At 41.0% G+C, this 22,036-nt stretch overlaps 1 protein-coding gene across 2 annotated transcripts in view; it reads left to right on the forward strand.

Moving 5' to 3' along the window:
- The window catches only part of trim2a (tripartite motif containing 2a), a 50,792-nt gene extending 29,312 nt beyond the window's left edge, over window positions 1-21,480 (forward strand). The window contains exons 6-12 of one of the 2 annotated variants that reach the window (XM_038999887.1): window positions 1,294-2,017; window positions 3,371-3,474; window positions 6,397-6,564; window positions 7,138-7,318; window positions 14,241-14,311; window positions 18,337-18,477; window positions 18,791-21,480. In XM_038999887.1, coding sequence (XP_038855815.1) covers window positions 1,294-2,017; window positions 3,371-3,474; window positions 6,397-6,564; window positions 7,138-7,318; window positions 14,241-14,311; window positions 18,337-18,477; window positions 18,791-18,943 — 1,542 coding nt within the window. In that variant the 3' untranslated portion in view covers window positions 18,944-21,480. The remainder of the gene's footprint in view (window positions 1-1,293; window positions 2,018-3,370; window positions 3,475-6,396; window positions 6,565-7,137; window positions 7,319-14,240; window positions 14,312-18,336; window positions 18,478-18,790) is intronic. The other variant, XM_038999888.1, reaches the window with a different exon arrangement.
- The last annotated feature ends 556 nt before the right edge of the window (window positions 21,481-22,036 follow it).

The raw sequence follows: 22,036 nt of genomic DNA on the forward strand, positions 1-22,036 counted from the left end.
CCAGGCTGGCCTAGCACCCAACGCCCTCCCCTTAGGGAGCAGAGCACCATCACATGGGAATGATTCACCAGTAGGACCGGCTGGCTAGAGCAGACAGAGTGCTGCACAAAGGAAGGGAGGACTTTAATCTTTCTGCCCTTTCCTATAGGGTGTGGACTGTGGATACTTTCTACTTTTCTATATCTAGGCTTTGGGGTTGTGTTTATCTAGTTGGTAATTTAGTCTTTGAAAGTGCTGTATCTTTCTAGCTAGCAAGCTAGCTGAGCTGTTCATGTTTAAAGAGAGGGTGAGTCTTGAAAGCAGAGAAGGGTTGATAAAGTGGGTAGGTACAGTGGTGTAGGTTTCCACAGTGCACTGCCCTAAGTGAGTGTGCACTGTTTCTCCCTGCCTTTGGGACATCCTCTTTCTCTATCTAGAATATCTTTGTGTTAGTCTTGCAGAGTGTGAGTCTTATACAGTATGAAGCAAGGCTTGATATAGATAGTGGTGGAGAAAGTCGTTTTGGCTGGGGACTTTGAGAGCTCAATGGCTTCTCGTGTTGTCGAAGAGGATGAGTGTGATAGCCAGATGCAGGTGAGTGTGTGTGTGAGAGAGACAGTGAGACTGTGTGTGTGTGTGTGTGCGTGCGTGCAATGCTCAGTGTTTCAACCCAGCCCTGTAGCATTTTTGTGCTGTGGTGTTATGTTAACAAGTGATAACTTTTATAGTTAGTCGACCCTCTTTCATATGCCTATACCAGTGGATGTGTCAAAAGTCCACTTAGCTTAGTCTGCAATTCTATGTTTATTCTTGGTAATTGAAAATGTAGCTTTATTCTCAATACAGCAAATTAACTGGTATTCATGTGGCATATGGACAGCTGTCTAAAAGCAGATGTGTGTTTTCATTTGTTGTGTGTGTATGTTTCCAGTTCCCTGCTTGCAGTGTATATTTGCATGTGTCTGTGTGCACACATTTGTTAGGTGAATGTGTTTGTTGATCAGACGACGTTTGACCATGTTTGTGTATTTACATTGTTTATATATGTGTGTGTGTGTGTGTGTGTGACAGATTGTGACAGATTGTATACAGTGTTTGCACGTGTGTGTGTGTGTGTGTGTGTGTGTGTGTGTGTGTGTGTGTGTGTGTGTGTGTGTGTGTGTGTTGTCAGCCCCTCACACTGACGGATGCATGCAAACGCATGCCCACATGTGCATCTCCATTCACACCCACCTGACACCCTTCTACGCCCTCACCCCCTCTACTATCCCGCCCCCTCACTCTTTTCCCCTCTCTACATTGTGTTTCTCCCAGGTGCTCCAAGCCCAGCTGGACACGTTATTCCAGGGCCAGGATGGCATCAACAGCAGCTGCAATTTCACTGAGCAGGCCCTGAGCCACGGCACCGAGGCCGAGGTCCTGCTCGTCAAGAAGCAGATGAGTGAGCGACTCAGCGAGTTGGCCAGCCAAGAGCTCCCCCTCCAGCCCGGGGAGAACGACCAGCTGGACTTCCTGGTGGAGACGGAGGGCCTCAAGAAGTCAATCCACAATCTGGGTACTATAGTTACAACGAATGCTGTGGCGTCCGAGACGGTGGCCACGGGCGAGGGCCTGAGGCAGTGCGTAGTGGGCCTGCCCACCTCTGTCACCATCACGACTAAGGACAAGGACGGTGAGCTGTGTAAGATGGGGAAAGCCAACATCACGGCGGAGATTGCCACGCCGGACGGTAGCGTGGGCGACGGCGAGATACTGGACAACAAAAACGGGACGTATGAGTATCTGTACACGGCGCCGAAAGAGGGTAGTTTGACGCTGTCGCTGCGTCTGTATGACCAGCATATTAAGGGGAGTCCCTTTAAGATTAAAGCGACAAAGTCGGCCGATGTGTCGCCCAGTACGGAGAGCGCTAAGAAGAGGTTGAAGTCGCCGGGGAGTAGCCACGTCAAGCAGAAGGCCATCAAGAGGCCAGCCAGTATGTACAGCACGGGGAAGAGGAAAGAGAACCCCATCGAAGATGACCTAATTTTCAGGATTGGTAATGGTTGCCTTATCATTGGTGTTTTAACAGATTTAAAGGGAAGGTTCAACTAACACATTTAAAGGAACCGTTCACCTAATACATATGTTGTACGGTATAGGGTATAACGAAACTTTTGTACTTTTTTGATACTGGAACATAAAAATCGGTTCGGTACTTGAATGTTGGTTACTTTCAGTACTTCTGTAAAAATGTGTTTCACGGATCAACTCTATCGCTTATATTGTGAGGTGCACACCGTGCCTGCTCCACTTACTCATTGATAGCCTGCACTGGGAGTCTGGACTGCATCATGTTAACTTCTCTGCAGAGTGGGGAGCTACCACACTTGAATAATGCGCAAACGACATGTTGAAACTGTTAATTACTGTTCGCAAAACAATGTCCATACAGGCTAGATCACTTTACAATGCAAGGAGTCTCGGTTGCGTCAAGCTTTGTAGGCTAACTTTCCTTGCTAGTTTACAGCGGAAGCAAACATCAATTTACTACCGTAGTACTTTATTTGTGATTTAATATGGAGACTGTAATGCAAAATGTACTGATTTGAAAGCTGATTGTCATCAAAATCTTTATTCATTCACTTAATTGGTCTCCTGTTGAATATGCATTCACCTGTATTGTGAAATGGCCTAGGCTACGTTTACATTTGAGTAATTTAGCAGATGCTCTTATCCAGAGCGACTTACAGTAGTGAGTGCATACATTTTCATACTGGTCTCACGTGGGACATCGAACCCACAACCCTGGCGTTGCATGCGCTGTACTCTACCAACTGAGCCACACGGGACCAAATTTACCCAGTTTATCAATAAAGATTTACCATTCAAATACATTATTACCATTTATGTTATGTAGTTTGATTGGTAAAAACAAAGTCAAATAGATTTTATGATTGTATAATTGATTTAACATTTTGATGTAAAAAAAAAAAAAAAAATAATCCAAAGAGGCCAAACAATTGAACAGAGCAGTAGCTGAGTTTTTCTGTCTGGATCAAGTGCCATTCTGTGACTTTGGTGAAAATACCTTTTTTTGCTGTGGTATCATTTTGGTGTCGAGTATTGGGATGGTATCGAGTATCGTGATACTAAACCTGGTATTGGTATCAAAGTCAAAATTCTAGTACCATGACAACACTAATATGTTATGAATTACTAGTCAAAGTTTTTGTGTGGAATTGGAAAAAAGTTACTCAGAGAACTGACCAATGTAAGAATAATACAGTTCACTTAAAAAAAAAAAAATCATATGTCAAAATGTTTTCACTTTGGAAACTCTTAATCTACACTCATATGATGAATAAGCATCACGGGGGAATTTGACACTTGTTTATTTCATGCCTTCCAGGTACAAAGGGAAGAAACAAAGGGGAATTCACCAATCTACAGGGTGTGGCTGCCTCCTCAGTAGGCAAGGTGTTGATAGCAGACAGCAATAACCAGTGTGTTCAGGTAAGGGAACTGGCTGGAGAATGTCATCTCTAGCTCTATTTCATAGATCATTAATTAAACCCATGTCATTTACGCCACTCAAGACCCTGACTGAATCCCAAATAGCACCCTTTTCCTTAGTGAACAATTTTTAACCAAGGCCTGTTGAGCTAATGCTCAGGCATTACTGTTAGAGGTCTCAAGGCCTCAAGGCAACGTTACCCGTCACACAAATGTAAAAACATTTGGCTTCAAAAGAGAACTAGCAGTCATATAATGGGTTGCGATAATAGATTGCGTTTACATAACCACTTTGAGAACTAGTGAAAAGTGTTAACACTGTACAGTAGGATGTCTTATATTCAGATGATACCAGTTGTTCAAGGTAGGATCAACAAGCACATTATGCTTCTACTCTTCGCCTGAGGGAGATGTCTGAGGGAATTGTGGGATGACTCATCATCGCTATTGAACATAATTAGCTTGGTGAGACCTGCACTTTGTCATCTCCATGGAGACCAACCATCAGCTGTCCGTCCTCCCTTCAATGCATTTGATTTGAAAAGGGCTGAGAATATGTTCCATCAAATGAACATACAAGCACTTGTGTTTGAGTTTTTTGTCGTTGTAGATTTGCGCTGTTGATCTGTGGATTTACATGGCTTGAGTACCAGATGAATAATGGAAATTGACAAACGAATAGGTTTTAATTGATTGATTTACCACAGCACACATTCATTTTTGAGTGAGCACATAATTTGTTGTTTCATGTAATAAAGGTTAGGCATGATAAAATACGTTTCTACTCTAGTTAGACTCTTTCATTCAAATAGTTTATCCCATTTACAGAACCAGTCAAAAGTTTGGACACCTACTCATTCAAGGGTTTTTCTTTATTTTTACATTGTAGAATAATAGTGAAGACATCAAAACTATGAAATAACACACATGGAATCATGTAGTAACCAAAAAGTGTTTAACAAATCAAAATATATTATATATTTTTACATTCTTCAAAGTAGCCACCATTTTCCTTGATGGAAATTGTGCACACCAGCTTCATGTGGAATGCTTTTCCAACAGTCTTGAAAGAGTTCCCACATATGCTGAGCACTTGTTGGCTGCTATTCCTTTACTCTGCGGTCCAACTCATCCCAAACCATCTCAATTTGGTTGAGGTCGGGAGATTGTGGAGGCCAGGCTGTGAAAGGGCTATTTGACCAAGAAGGAGAGTGATGGAGTGCTGCAGCGGTGTGTTGGGTCATTGTCCTGTTGAAAAACAAATGATACTCCCACTAAGCACAAACCAGATGGGATGGCGTATCGCTGCAGAATGCTGTGGTAGCCATGCTGGTTAAGTGTGTCTTGAATTCTAAATAAATCACAGACAGTGTCACCAGCAAAGCACCATCACACCACCTTCTCCATGATTCACGGTGGGAACCACACATGCGGAGGTCATCCATTCACCTACTCTGTGTATCACAAAGACACGGCGGTTGGAATCAAAAATCTCAAATTTGGACTCATCAGACCAAAGGACAGATTTACACCGATCTAATGTCCATTGCTCGTGTTTCTTGGCCAAAGCCTCTTCTTCTTCTTTTTGTTGTCCTTTGGTAGGGGTTTCTTTGCAGCATTTTGACAATGAAGTCCTGATTCACACAGTCTCCTCTGAACAGTTGATGTTGAGATGTGTCTGTTACTTGAACTCTGTGAAGAATTTATTTGGGCTGCAATTTCTGAGTCTGGTAACTCTAATGAACTTATCCTCTGCAGCAGAGGTAACTCTGGGTCTTCCTTTCCTGTGGCGGTCCTCATGAGAGCCAGTTTTATCATAGCGCTTGATGGTTTTTGCGACTGCCTTTGAAGAAACTTTCAAAGTTCTAGAAATGTTCCGCATTGACTGACCTTTATGTCTTAAAGTAATGACGGACTTTCGTTTCTCTTTGCTTATTTGAGCTTGCCATAATATGGTCTTGGTCTTTTACCAAATAGGGCTAACTTCTGCATACCTTGTCACTACACAACTGATTGGCTCAAACACATTAAGAAGGAAAGAACAAGGCACACCTGTTAATTGAAAGGCATTCCAGGTGACTACCTCATGAAGCTGGTTGAGAGAATGCCAAGAGTGTGCAAAGCTGTCATTAAGGCAAAGGGTGGCTACTTTGAAGAATCTCAAATATAAAATATATTTTGATTTGTTAAACACTTTTTTGGTTACTACATGATTCAATATGTGTTATTTCATAGTTTTGATGTCTTCACTATTATTCTAATGTAGAAAATAGTAAAAAATAAAGAAGTAGGTGTGTACAAACTTTTGACTGGTACTGTACATAACAGTGGTAGTTAGCATCTAGCTCAGGGCTGTTCAATTCTGGACCTGGAGGGCCAAAACATTTGTTTTTTGTTTCTACCTGGTAGTTAATTGCACTCACCTGCTGTCCAAGGTCTGAATTAGTCCATGAATGGAGGAGAGGATGAAAAACAGAAGTGTTTTGCCCGTACAGAAACTGAATTTAACAGCCCTGCGTCTAGCTCATCTCTCTGAAGTCGTTCTGCCTTGAATTAGTCACAGTGGTATCTTTTGACTGTGAGTTCTCACCAGAGCTCTTTGAGGTGTGTCTGAAGAGATTGTCTGAAGAATATTCTTCTGATATAGACTGGATGAAAACAAGACTCGGTTAGGAGCTCTGACTGCTCAGATGTTTTGTATTGATTTGCTGTATATCATTGTGCTTTTGCAAATTTGAAAATACTCTAACAATTCCAGTTCAATAATTTAAAAATGTCATTTATTTATCATATCAAAGAGGATTTTCAAATGATTTCCTTAAAGGACTGAACAAAAAAGAGCCCTCACTATCCATTGATTTAAGTTTTATATTTCAAAGCATTTTGACAATCAGATGATTCAGGCCCGTGTTTCTTTTGCAGATCTTCTCTAACGACGGTCTGTTCAAGAGTCGCTTTGGGGTGCGTGGACGGTCTCCAGGGCAACTGCAGCGGCCCACAGGAGTGGCGGTCCACCCCAATGGTGACATCATCATAGCTGACTACGACAACAAGTGGGTTAGCATCTTCTCCAGCGACGGGAAGTTCAAAGTGAGTTCAAAATGTATACAATGCCGTCATTTATCCTGGAATCCACACTAAATATCGCTCTGTTCCACTTTACTGATTGATTCTGGATCTGGAACCCTCAGTCTGGATTCGGACCTGAATTTGTTGAAATCGTTTGTGCTGCTTTCTAACCACCCCAATTGTCGGCCCGAGTGCCTCTCAGTTGGAGCAGGTCCAGACTTAATCATTGAAGTGAAAATAAATTGAAATGGAGGTCTATTCAGTTTGGATTCCGGTCTGTTCCATCATGTCATCTAATAGCTGCTGTCAGAATTGCTTTATCCTAAGTGATGCTTTGCATGGCTGATGCTTACTGATAATGGATAACTCAATGTGGGTATGCTTTCTGACTTGATTAGTCTTTTTCTACCCAGCAGCACCTGAAAAATAGGTTCTCATGCCACTAAGAGACTTTGACGTTAGCCTGATTTGAAAATGTTAACCTGAAACATTAACTTGAGAGAACCTGTTTGCTATTTCTTTATATAAAATACCCAACAGAAATACTGGGGTATTATCCACTGTCCTTCCTGACTGTTCCTCTATCTCCCCCAGAATAAGATTGGCTCGGGCAAGCTGATGGGCCCCAAAGGCGTGTCGGTGGACAGGAACGGCCACGTCATCATCGTGGACAACAAGGCGTGTTGCGTCTTCATCTTCCAGCCCAACGGCAAGCTGGTCACCAAGTTTGGTAACCGCGGAAACGGCGACCGGCAGTTTGCAGGTACACTCAATGGTAATGGTGTTGCACTCCCCTCTCCACTCCCTGTCTTTTGCTCCCACCACCTGCATGCGGAATGAGGACTCCCCCAGGCAAGTGACCTTTAGGATGTGACCGTGACCTTTGACCTTTTGAGCTATAACATTTTATTTGATCAAGGGGGACTTCCCGCATGCTCTTCCTAATATATCGAAGCCCATTTATTTTGTCTGTGTGTGTGTGTGTGTGTGTGTGTGTGTGTGTGTGTGTGTTTCCATTCAATTCAATGTTTTAATTTTCAATTTACCCAACCTTATCTTAAAGGGGCAATCAGCAGTTGCGACATCTATTTTTGGACTTAAAAATGAATGATATGTACCCATTGATTCTTAAAGAATATAACTTGTGCCTCATCAGCTTACTTCAACTGACATACCCCATCAGAACCCAAAATATAGCTTGTTTTACTACAATGTTTGTAAACAAAGTAAATGTAAACAAACACTGTACAGCCTCAAAACATGATTGAAACTATAATTTTGTATTCATGGATATCCTTGCATCCATAGCTCTGTCTTTTGAATTTGAGAGCGGTTACATTTCTCCTGCCCCATCCCCCCTCTTTTTACAGAAACAGGGGTGGGGAGTACGCTTTGTAATTGTTTCAACTGCTGATTGCTGCTTTAAAGGTATGGGTTAACTTCTAGTTCCTCCCAAACCCGGATCCGGGAGCACCCCCACCAGTAAAAAAGCTGACTAGCATAGCCTAGCATAGCGTCACAAGTAAATACTAGCATCTAAATATCATTAAATCACAAGTCCAAGACACCAGATGAAAGATACACATCTTGTGAATCCAGACATCATTTCTGATTTTTAAAATGTTTTACAGGGCAGACACAATATGTAAATCTATTAGCTAACCACGTTAGCAAAAGACACCATTTTTTTTACTCCACCAGTTTTTTACTCCATCAGTAACTATCACAAATTCGACCAAATAAAGATATAAATAGCCACTAACCAAGAAACAAATTCATCAGATGACAGTCTGATAACATATTTATTGTATAGCATATGTTTTGTTAGAAAAATGTGCATATTTCAGGTATAAATCATAGTTTACCATTGCAGCCACCATCACAACTCGACTAGAATAACTACAGAGAGCAACGTGTATTACCTAATTACTCATCATAAAACATTTCTTAAAAATACACAGCGTACAGCAATTGAAAGACACAGATCTTGTGAATCCAGACAATATTTCAGATTTTCTAAGTGTTTTACAGCGAAAACACAATATAGCGTTATATTAGCTTAGCACAGTAGCAAACCACACAACAGCATTGATTCCAGCCAAACATAGCGATAACGTATTCACCACCAAAATATATTAATTTTTTCACTAACCTTCTCAGAATTCTTCAGATGACAGTCCTGTAACATCATATTACACAACGCATATAGAGTTTGTTCGAAAATGTGCATATTTAGCGGCACAAATCGTGGTTATACAATGAGAAAAGTTGCCAAGCTGCCCAGAAAATGTCGGGCGCCATCTTGGAGAGTCACCTATTCTAATCAATAAATAATCATAAACTTGACTAAAAAATACAGGGTGGACAGCAAATGAAAGACAAATTAGTTCTTAATGCAATCGCTTTGTAACATTTTTAAAATTAACGTTATTGCGCAATACATCGTGCGCTAAAGCAAGGCTACACTGAAATTAATGGCGGCTTATGCATTTAACATTTTTCAACAGAACAACGATTTATCAGCATAAATAGTTCTTACTTTTTGATGACCTCCCATCAGAATCTTGGGAAAGGTGTCCTTTGTCCAGAACAATCGTCTTTTGGTTGAAAGCTGTCCTCTTGTCCTGTCGAAATAGCCGCTAACGTTCGGCATGTGCCGGAAAGGTGTCCAACTCTTGAAAGCGCGTCACAAAGAAATGCCAGAAAATCGCAATAAACTGATATAAATTGCTATAAGTCGGTTTAAATTAACTACCTTATGATGTCTTTAACAACTATAACGAATAAAAACATGACCGGAGATATAGAACTGGCAAAACGAAAGCTTGGCAGGAGGCCACTCTGATGTCCCTACTGCGCCAGGCGCAACGTTGAAAAGGACGGTACTTCCGCTCCAGGGTCTTATATAAGGTCCCAGATTGCGCAATCCACTCCATTCAAATTCTCCCCGCTTACTGACATCTAGAGGAAGACGTATGCAGTGCATGTAGCCCGATGGCTTACATGGGGACTTATAAACTGACCTCAGAACAGGGACCTCGATTTCTGAAATCTCACTCCCTGACAGGAAAAGTGCTGCAGAATGAGTTCTGTTTCACTCAGAGAAATAATTCAAACGGTTTTAGAAACTAGAGAGTGTTTTCTATCCAATAGTAATAATAATATGCATATTGTACGAGCAAGAATTGAGTACGAGGCAGTTTAATTTGGGAACACATTTTTCCAAAGTCGAAATAGCACCCCCCATAGGCTCAAGAGGTTAACCTTACCAGAGTCCATCGTGTTTTCACTTTGAAAAGAAATGCTTTGTTGACGTTGCTTTGTTTTTTTCCTTTTTCTGGAGTAATAGACCTATATAATCACTTTGTATTCTTAATTCACATGACTAAAGTTTACATTTCTAAATATTGTCCACATGAAATCCAATAATTTGGATTTATCTGAGTGGCAGCCATGAAGTACCCAGCTGGAGCAGCAGGCTGGTAGGAGATGATCACCTGGATGATCACCTTGTTTTGGTTTGTGAGGAACTCGACACCTTGTGCTGGGGCCACATATAGTGGCTTGGTGGCCACAAAGGACCTTTGCCTTGCTAGCACACATGACCACCCTCCTAAAGCGTCTTACCAGTCCGTGCCCCAGTCCGTGCCCACATTCACCCCTCAAACTTACTCAACAGCGACCCCAGCATTGACCTGAGCGCAACTGTAGATTTGAGTCACTAGGCACCACTGTAAAGGATATTACACTGCTTGCTTAGCGAGTACCACTTCCTCCTGATTCGGCTCACACAGAGGCTCGAACCCAGGACCTCTGCCTTGCTAGCGCACGTGACAGCTCTCCTGAAGCATCTTACCAGTCTGTGCCATGTGAAAAGCTAGCTATTCCGTGGTGCAAGTGGAGCCACTTTAGGCTGAGGAGTAAGCGCTACACTGTGCTACACTAGCAGCATTCTGTATTATTTTGTTATGGCTCTTTCAGAAGTCTCCTTGGACGAAGGCATAGCCTTTAGACTGCCCATTCTCGTCACAAACCAGCTTGCTGGAAACAATGTCTCCGAAGGCTGATGGTCTTGTCCAGGTTCTTAACTAAAGTATTTCATACCCTGCTCTTTCTCAAGGATGGGTCACGCTGAGACCACATGATCCGCATAAGTTTAACATGAATGCTTTCAAAGTCACTCGTGTCCAGGGCACGCTCAGTATCAGCTGGGCTAAGAAAGTTGACATAAGTGCTTCTCAGTGAACGACGGGTGATTTGGTCCCTTGTAATACAAAACCGCGTCAGTCACCTAAGGATGAAGATCACCAATGTAAAGGGGAGGCCCTGGGGTTTCTGGGCCCATTGGGAGCCATGTATAACGAAGCATACATTCTTGTGTTGTCCACTTTGGTTTGCTGGCAAATCCTGCTGCTGCTGATGTAAAGTTGGGGGGAAAAAAGATATTGAAAAGTTTGTTTTGGCTGTTGATGGTTGCTCAAGATAACAATGACCGGAAAATGAAAGAATCTCAGGTTTTGGAACCCCCGGAACCCCCTCGTTTGTTATTTCATAACACAAGTCATGTTTGATACTTCAAGTCGATATTCGCGTCATAAGAAATTCCCCTCGACCACGCCCACAAATTGGGGAAAAGTCTTTCCAATTGACCCCCATTGTAAAAGAGCCAACTTCGTAGATTTCTTTTGTTATACTGAAATAACAAAACATGCTGAAAAGCTGCGATGTTGTTCAATGTACCCGAGTTGCGCAGGAGTCTAAGGCACTGCATCACAGTGCTAGAGGCGTCACTACAGACCCGAGTTCAACCCCAGGCTGTGTCACAGCCGGTCGCGACTGGGAGACCCATGAGGCGGCGCACAATTGGCCCAGCGTTGTCTGGGTTAGGGGAGGGTTTGGCCGGCCGGGATGTCCTTGTCCCATTGTGCTCTAGCGACTCCTTGTGGCGGGCTGGGCACCTGCAGTCTGACTTCGGTCGCCAGTTGTACAGTTGTATGGCGTTTCTGACACATTGGTGTTTTCCGGGTTGAGCGAGCAGTGTGTCAAGAAGCAATGCGGCTTGGCAGAGTCTCGTTTTAGAGGACGCATGGCCCTTGACCTTCGCCTCTCCTGAGTCCGTATGGGAGTTGCGGCGATGGGACAAGACTGTAACTACCAATTTAGATATCACGAAATTGGGGCGAAAAAGGGGTAAAAAAAATCCCAACCTAAGGTTTGCAATGCTCCCACATGGGGAAATGGAGCCTGCGAGAAGAGCCCTGTGGCTTCAGGGCATTCGGCATGGGCAAGTGGGAAATGTGGGGACCTGGTGTCCAAGTAGACTACACATAGTTGTGTGTGGAAAACATTTAATCACAGGTATGACATATTTAGTATAGTCCGTTTGTAACACCACTCTCTACTTGTAGCTGTACAGTCCGTTTGTTGTTGTTCTTGGCTAGCTTAATGTTCTGGTCGGTAGCTAGCTAGCACTCACGTGGCTGCTAGCACCATCATGACTGAAGCCCTACAATATTACGCTTTTCTATGTAGACAGAACGCTCAGGAGCAGGCAGTGTTGAAAAGTAATCTTTAGACATACTTTTATTACATGTAGTTTTGTAATTGACTAAAACAAGCAGACAACAAGAAAATAGCATTTGAAAAAGGTCAAGTTTTTGCTGTGAGTCAATGGGGTAACCTAGGTAACCACAGGTTGTTTTCCCCACAGGCGGCAAACAACCGTGACATTCTAATACCGACTGGGACTATCAAATATAATCTATCCAATACTTTCTTTATTGCATCATAGTCAGTTAGAGTTCATGATTTACATAGTAAATGTAAATAAGCTAATGAATAAAATGTGAAAACTGTCAAAAATTTTAAAAACACAGTCGGCCTAAGCGTACACATAATTAGAAAATGACCTGTCAAAAACAACCATTTGTACAGCAGGACTCTCCAGTAGGGGAGAGTGGGGTAAGTTGAGACATTTTTTATATTCATCATCACTCCGTCAAGGGAAATACAGTTTTCTTTCTAACAAAAATATCTACATATATTTCAGGATGTTGTGTATCCCTGGAAATAATCAGAATTAATGTAAACATTACAGTTTTGAAAAAAAATAAAGAAAGTGGTCTCTTGGCATAACTTGTTGTGCTGCGGGACAGGGTAAGTTAAGCCGCTGATTGAAATATGTACTGATTGAAATATGAGACCGACTGACCTTGATTCAGTCTCATGTAGCAAAATTTGAAATGGTGTTTTTTACATTGGATAAAAGCAGAGACACAGAGCTACGAAATGGTATTTCATACACTGCATTTGAGGAACAATGGGAAAGTCATTCTGCTTTAAAAGTTGATAAACGTGTAACCTCACTTTTGAGAAAATGGCCTTTGAATGTTTTGGTACCAACTGGAGAGCTCTTCTTTGTCTACACCCGTTCACCATCGTTCACACCCTCTTAAGCTTTAGCATGACCCATCTATTTAAGGGTTGATTTGAGCATTGGCTAACTTGATTGCTACTTCCAGACAAAAATGAGAGAACAGCTCCCTGAACATTACTCGCCCTAGCAGAGCTGGTTAGGCTAAGAAAAGCTACGTTAGACAGGATTACCTACACATACTAAGCAGCTCAAATAGATAGAAGCGTGCTATATGGCGCTCGTAATATAAACATTTTATTCAGATGGCATACAAGTTTGTTATTCAAGCACATGAAAGTTCACAAAAAAAGGATTACATTCAAATGGATCTCCTGTGAAGTAGTGACCCGCGACATGTGCCTAGTTTCCTGAAACTGGTCACATATTACAATTACCTTTTTAAAACCATTTCTCTTTATTTCCCAAACACAAAATTCAACACAATTACGATAGCTTTTTTTGTCAAAAAATAAATAAAATAAAAAATGGGACCTTACCACTTTTTTCCATATGGTTTCCTCCGTCACAGACTCCATGAAATGATGAATCTTCTTAAATATTTGGTCAAATTATTAATTTTCTGTATGGTTTCCTAGAAACAAGGGTGGGTCAACTTACCACACTCTTCCCTATAGCTTTCCATTTCAGTTAAATACATTTGTTTAATTTAAAAATGTGTTAATGATTACATAGTTTATTATGATATTTGGTTACAGTTTAACATAATAAAATGCATACAGTGGAATCAGTTTCTACATATGTTTTGGCATGTCTTTCATAAACATATCATATCAAATGATACATTGTTTTAAATCGAGACATGTTCAACTTTGTCAGCGGTGTCTTTAGTAGTTGTATTACATTTACATGTAGGCCGTGGTACATGGCAGCTGACGTATGTACACGGCACATAAAATGTATTAAACAAGGAAACAAAAACAGTATGTCAGGATAGGAGCTGAAGCAGTTTGTCTTGGTGGTATCAAACAATGGCTTGAGCGGTGGGAGGCTGTTTAGCAGCGCACCTCGGCGTCCCCGACGTCCGCAGCCGTATGTAGCGTAGCCGCTTGAATTTTGTAGCCATTCTTCCATACAAACAAGTAGCACCCACTTGGGTGATGCCCCGGCAGCTCATCACTACTCATCGGTAGTCCAGAGTAGGCTATTACAATCCTCAAGCCTCTGCCATCACCGCAAGCCATCTCCACTTTCCTCTGTTTCGTTGTTTACATTGCCATAGTACATGCATTTAACCCTGCTCCTATTTCTCTGTTTGATCCAGGTCCTCACTTTGCAGCAGTCAACCATAACAATGAGATAATTGTTACGGACTTCCATAATCATTCTGTGAAGGTAAGACCACCTCACCAATTACAAATTATTTGTACCCTTGTGAATTGTTTTTAATATTTTCCCATAAAAAGGATGTGCACCTTTCTGAAAAAGGGATATAATAATACATGATTTATTCAGCTTCTATAGCGCTTTTCATGACAAAAATGATCTTAACCTTTACTGCTCCAGCGTTCCGCCAGCGGAACTCCTCCCACATTCCACTGAAAAGGCAGAGCGTGAAATTCAAAATATATTTTTTAGAAATATTTAACTTTCACACATTAACAAGTCCAATACAGCAAATGAAAGGTACACATCTTGTGAATCCAGCCAACATGTCAGATTTTTAAAATGTTTTACAGCGAAAACAGCACGTATATTTATGTTAGCTCACCACCAAATACAAAAAAGGACAGACATTTTTCACAGCACAGGTAGCATGCACAAAGCCAACCTAACTAACCAAGAACCAACCAAACTAACCAAGAAACAACTTCATCAGATGACAGTCTTATAACATGTTACACAATAAATCTATGTTTTGTTCGAAAAATTTGCATATTTGAGGTATAAATCAGTTTTACATTGCAGCTACCATCACAGCTACCGTCAAAAATAGCACCGAAGCAGCCAGAGTAATTATAGAGACCAACGTGGAATACCTAAATACTCATCATAAAACATTTCTGAAAAATGCATCGTGTACAGCAAATGAAAGACAAGCTTCTTGTGAATCCAGCCAATATTTCAGATTTTTTAAGTGTTTTACAGCGAAAACACAATATAGCATTATATTAGCTTACTACAATAGCCTACCACACTACCGCATTCATTCATCAAGGCACGTTAGCGATAGCAATAGGCACGTTAGCGTTAGCGAATAAACCAGCAAAATATATTAATTTTCACTAACCTTCATAAACCTTCCTCAGATGACAGTCCTATAACATCAGGTTATACATACACTTATGTTTTGTTCGAAAATGTGCATATTTAGAGCTGAAATCAGTGGTTATCCATTATGCTAACGTAGCTTCTTTTTCCCAGAATGTGCGGATATTTCTATTAGACTCTCACCTATTCTGACCAAATAGCTATTCATAAACATTACAAAAAAATACATGTTGTATAGGAAATGATAGATACACTAGTTCTTAATGCAATCGCAGTGTTAGAATTCTAAAAATATCTTCATTACGACATAAGGCTTATGTTATAGCGAGAGAGTGGCCAAAACCTGGGCGCAAAACTACTAGTACACAGTTCGACAGATATATGAAATAGCATCACAAAATGGGTCCTACTTTTGGTGATCTTCCATCAGAATGTTGGACAAGGGGTCCTTTGTCCAGAACAGTCGTTGTTTGGATTTAGAACATCGTTTTTCCCTCTTGAATTAGCAAGCACACTGGCCAAGTGGCGCGAAGCTCTCCTTTCTGAACAAAGGCACACAACGCAACACGCCTAACGTCCCGAATAAATTTCAAAAATCTAATAAAACTATATTGAAAAAACATACTTTACGATGATATTGTCACATGTATCAAATAAAATCAAAGCCGGAGATAGTAGTCGCCTATAACGACAGCTATTCAGAAGGCAAATCCAGGTCCAACTTCGCGCCTTCCTGAAAACATGAAATGGGTGACACGTCATTCCAAGAGGACGTATTCCATCTCAGACCAAGATAAACACTCCATTTCTTCTCTCACTGCATCTTGACATCCAGGGGAAGGTGTATGACGTGCATGTATACTAATAGGTATCATGCCCATTTATAGGCAGGACCCAGAAGAGAGCATCGATTTCAGATTTTCCACTTCCTGGTCAGGAAGTTTGTGCCAAATGAGTTCTGTTTCACTCACAGATATAATTCAAACGGTTTTAGAAACTAGAGAGTGTTTTCTATCCAATAGTAATAATAATATGCATATTGTACGAGCAAGAATTGAGTACGAGGCCGTTTAAATTGGGCACGTTTTTCCCCCAAAGTGACAACAGCGCCCTCTGTCCTCATCAGGTAAAGCACTTGAAAAAACGGTAAAATAGTGTGTATACTTATTACTATGATATTATTAACGGAGCACCAGTCCAGTATTGGACAACAATTGTATTCTAAGAAGACTAATGAGGCTTATATGGTTATTTTAGCAATAACTCTATAAGACTAACATTTTAACAATAGTAATTATTGGTTTACCTAGGATAGGATAAAGTAATCCTTCTTACCTAGGATAGGATAAAGTAATCCCCCCCCCCCCCCCCCCCCCCCCCCCCCTTAAAAGAGTTAGATGCACTATTGTGAAGTGGTTGTTCCACTGGATATCATAAGGTGAATGCACCAACTTGTAAGTCGCTCTGGATAAGAGCGTCTGCTAAATGACTTAAATGTAAATGTAAATGTATGAATTCTTTTGAGAATCAACTGGAGTTCTTTAACAGAATAACAAGACAAACACAATTGCTTTGAACAATCAACATTTAATAACAGTAATCAAAATATTTACAAACATAATGAGAATGATCATGAAAAAGTAGGAAATAGATTGGAAGACCTCGAGATCCTGAGCATTAAATGATGTTCTACTCTGTGATCAAAGTCTGTTGTGGCTTCTTGATGGTTCAGGCCGCATAGAGGAGAACAAAGGATGAAGATGGCTGTGTGTCCTTTCCCTGTTGAATTGGGGTTCCTCCATCAGGTTGCTCCTTTGGTCCTGAGTTGGTGTCCTTATGCTTGTTGCTCTTCTCTGTTGGCTCCTTGCTTGAGTTGCAGAGGCTGTGCTCTAATTGTCGTATCCTTCTTTCCTTGAAGACGGTTAGCTAAAGTGTACCGTTCTAGCTACACTAGCTCTTTTAAGTCGTATGTTTTCTTCTGAGCCTGTTTAGTGCGCGGGCACTTCCTTCCCAATGTATTTACTGGATTATAGGTATTATTCCCTAAATATATACTTTCCCCCTAAGTTATCAGTTACCAGTTCTGGCCATGAAAGGCAAAGGTCCAGGACTTATGGTCGGCCCGCTGGAGGTTCAGAGTAAAGAGAGTAAGAGATAGAGGAGCAGAACTTTTATAGTCCTGCTAGGTCACGTGGTATCACCCCTGGGTGTCGAGCCATTTGTACGACCCATTGTCTTGGAGATCTAAAGTTGGTTAAGGTCAATTCAACATTGTGTTCAGCATTGTTCAACATGACATTCAAACGACACATCGCTACAAACAAGAATAAAATAAAACCGCTATAGGATATAGTAGATCTGGACTATGATTTTCAGGCAGTGTTGAACGTTTTGAGTGTTTCAAGCCTCCAACAGATGGAGCGACAGTCAAGATGGAATCGCATGGCTTGAGCAGAGAAATGAGGTCAATGGGGGGAGATGAGCAGGTCCTCCGGAGACTGGCAGGCAGATCGCACAGTTCACTCTCCAATGAAGGCATCTCACTGGCGCCTTGTCCCCCCCGCCCTCCGCTTGACTGCGATTTCTCCGTAGCGGTTGACTCTGGTCTTGTAGCGTAGAAAGAGAAGTTTATTTTTGAGCTCTCCAGTCTCCATTCACTCAGGATATTATGATGACGGGCCGCTCATAACTTCGGAGGAAACCTCCCGAGCGATGACGTCGTCACTGTCAGCTCGCCATGAATTAGTCCTCCTCATTGGGTCATGAGACCGTAGAAATAACAATGAAAAATAGGATGGGGGTATTCAAATCTACACTAACGTTAGCTAGCTAGTATGGTGGCATCGCTAGCTAGCTATCATGAGACAGCTGATTTGCAATGAATTCATGGGCAGGAAACAAATAGACCTAATCCAGATTTAATTTATAAACATTTGGCTATTCAACCCCCCCCTCCAAAAAATATAAGATTCCAACAAAAAACATGTAGAAATTATAAAATATTTACAAAATGTCCAGGGGCTCTCTGCCTAGGCGATCGCACAGCAACATGGCATCCACTGAACCAAATGATGATGATATGTACCTTTTTCTTTATATAAAAAGGGATTGTGTACCCTTCTGAAAAAAGGATGTGTACCTTTCTGCAGGTGTTCAACCCTGAGGGGGAGTTTCTTCTGAAGTTTGGTTCCAATGGGGAGGGGAATGGCCAGTTCAACGCCCCTACGGGGGTGGCAGTGGACGTCAACGGCAACATCATCGTGGCAGACTGGGGCAATAGCCGAATACAGGTGAGGCCAAGAGTATGGAAGTGAGACCAAGGTCAGGGAAGTGGGAGACCTTGTTTTGGTGTTAACTAAACTTTAAATGAAAACATTTTTCTTGTCCTCTAGAATGCTCTTTAAAATATAATTTTATTATCAAATCTTTTTGTTAGAAGTATTATATTTGCATCTAGAGTAGTCAGTTAGATTAGTGGTATTTCAAATGTATCTCTCTCTCTGCTTTTATCTCTCTATCTCTCTCCCCCCTCTCTCTCCTCCCCCTCTCTCTCTCTCCCCCCTCTTTCTCTCTCCCCCCTCTTTCTCTCTCTCCCTCTCTCAGGTGTTTGATGGCAGTGGTTCGTTCCTCTCCTACATCAACACATCGGCAGACCCTCTCTACGGTCCCCAGGGCCTGGCCCTCACCTCCGATGGCCATGTGGTGGTGGCTGACTCTGGGAACCACTGCTTCAAAGTCTACCGTTACCTGCAGTAGCCCTCGCACACTTAGTGTACACACAAACACACACTTATGCGTACACACTCACATTCACAGATTCACACACACGAAGACTTGCACACACACACCATCCTCAGTACGGAGTAATGGGTGGAGTTGCACTCATCCACTTCACCCACTAATTCAATCCCGCCATCCATCACTGTTCCATACAGAACCACTCTCTAACTGTTCACCCTGACGTGTGCCTCTGTAGCCTCGTTCGTGACCTCTGACCTTTAAGCTTGTCCTCCACCGACCCCCTGGACTTCATAAGAGAAACCCTGCATTTTCCCAGAAACGTATTTTCTACTGTCGGCCATGGGGAAGAGGAAGAAGGAGAATCGGTCATGTGATGTAGGTAGGAGGGACTATGATTGAGATCTCTATGGATTGGAGGATGGAGATTTATTCGACTAGTTTCTGCCCCTGCCCCTAATGTGATATACAGAAGTAGTAGGGTGAAGTTGTCCCTAGATGCTGATCTTGGCTCAGTTCTGCATTTTCCCCATCAATAGTTAAGGTTAGGATGGGTAGAGTGGAAGCTGATCCTAGATCTGAACTTAGGGGAAACTTCACCCCAGAGCTGATATACAATACATTCCTTTTTGTTTAAAGGGATTGTTGGGATGATGAAAAATGATAACTGGGTATCATGGTTAGGTTGGACCAATTCTTCCTTTCATTATTTATTATTATGACACTTGATGTAAAACTGGAAATTAATGTTTATCATGCAATGAAATTAATGTACGGAAGTTGTTGCTAATATTAGTTTGACGGTCACCAATGTGTATGGAAGTGAGATTGAAAGGAAGTAAAAATCTCAAATAAAGTGCCTGGACTTTAATCACAGACTAGCTCCAAAAATATGTCTCAATGAATTAGATTGTTTCACTTTCTTGGCATCCCCCGATTATTATTTGGCATCAACGATCACTGCAAATAATCTCCGGCTAAAGTAGCTTTTAGTAAAATGTTCTCAGTAAAAATAAGTTATCTACAGGTATCTCTACCCACCTCACCTGTTCAATTTCATACATAGAACCTTAAATATATCAGGGTATTTTTTAAGCATGGTATCTATAACAAGTGCATGCAACGCTGTCCGAAAACCTTCCCACAAACATTTGTGAAACATTCCCAAACATCTGCAAAACGTTTGTCAAAGATTGCAGCCATCTACAGGAAGCAATCAAAGTTTGGTATCAGATGACACATTTTGTGACATCACCCAATGGTTACATTCTGCTTAGGAGATAGTTCTTTGTATTTGTGGGAGTGCTTTTTCAATCTACACACCACCACTTGATATTTACATATATTAACAATAAGGAATTCACATACTGCTCAATGTATGATATAGTATCTTATCTCCTCTAGTCCGGTGGTTTCACACTTTGCTTCTCTTCCACAATAATAACAGACTAGGTATTGTTGCTCAATGCAAAATATTGTGTGCGTGTGTGTGTGCGTGCACGTGCTGTAAAATACAAAAAGGGACACTTCACATTAAACTCTATGATACTACTTATGATGGCTCAAAGCATTCTTGGATGTTAAGTTCACTTTCAATGAGTCCTGAAAATTAACAATGTAGTTATACATCTGTGTTATTCTTGCTACTCTGCACTGTAGGTCTTTGTAGAACTGTTAGAAACGATAACAACAATATTGAAACTGATATTACAAATCTGTCATCTCTTACCTCCCATCCTCAATTTTTCTGCCCTTTTTTTCTGTTGTCACAAAAACTATTGATACTACTCAGGTGTAGTATTCTGATACTGTAGCTGACACTGTCTAATAGTTGGTCTAAAAAAACATTAAATGGCTTAACAGTCGATGTAATCTGTGTGAATAGACTGCACTCTGTTTCAAAAGGTAATTAGCCTACATCATAATAGGTTCAGCCTTCAAAAATGCTCTCCTTATCTATTTTTTTTTATGCGTCCATTTTGATTCGAAAGCACTTGACTCACATCAATTCATTACTTTCATGTACATAGTTTCAGGCACCCATTTTGTATTTGTCCTTGTTAAGTTATTTGTTGTCCTCGTCCATGTTGATACCCTAATGCCAAATGGAAGAAGTGCCCATATCCTGTATGTTTAGCTCTCAGTAATGCAGCAAGTGTGATATGCAATTTAAAACATTTTGTACAGAAAGTAAGTTTTAGTGGTAATTGCAATGACTGTGTTGTTCCATTCCACCCCCTGAATGTGTATGTAAAATGTTTTGAAGATTGTGTATTGTTCCAAGTGTTATGAATGTCATGCACCTGGTTAATGTCAGACACACGGACTTAGAATGTTTTTTTCCACCTCATACATTCCAACTTTACACAACACCCTGTTAAAAACTGAAGTGTTATTCCCTTTCACTGTATCAGAACATTCAAATGTAAAGTCAGATTTCCCAAAGCCCTAATATGCTTGCAGTATCTGAAAACATTTTCTCAAGTTTGACCATTCCATAATTGATGTTTATTTGCTCTTTGTGTACAGCACAGAAATAAAGTATTGCATTCCTGAAAAAAGTTTTTTGTGAATCCACTTCAATGAATGAATAAGAAATAGCCTGTAGATGAGAAACTTCAATGAAGAAACACTTATGTTGTCAAAAAGGCATCAATAACAAAGCTATTTCTGTAGACTTTTCTTGCAGCCTCTGGTAAAATCTTCTCATTGGGGAATTGTCCATTTGGAAGAATCCTAACCTTTATTATATTCCATGTACCCACTCCTGGTACAAAGACACTTTGCTATTAGAGGATTTGCCACCCTCTTTGGTACTGTCATAACCAATGATTTATGTATATTATGACTGACAGGGGGTGCTGTTTTGACGCCACTGTTCCTCTACCTTGCCTCTCCCCGACAATTGTAAAACATTTAGGAAAGTATAGAAATTAATTTATTCATGTCTAAACATTTTTTTATTACAGACATCATAATGCATACTTCTAAATTATATTATGAGCACTCAACATAAAAACAAACCTAAAAAAACATTTTCCTTAAAGTTTAATTCTTAGAAAATACGAACGTTACTGTTCACACTACAACAACAAAATACTTCAACACATC

The sequence above is a fragment of the Salvelinus namaycush genome, chromosome 8 (assembly GCF_016432855.1).
Source record: "Salvelinus namaycush isolate Seneca chromosome 8, SaNama_1.0, whole genome shotgun sequence".
Taxonomy (NCBI): Eukaryota; Metazoa; Chordata; class Actinopteri; order Salmoniformes; family Salmonidae; genus Salvelinus; species Salvelinus namaycush.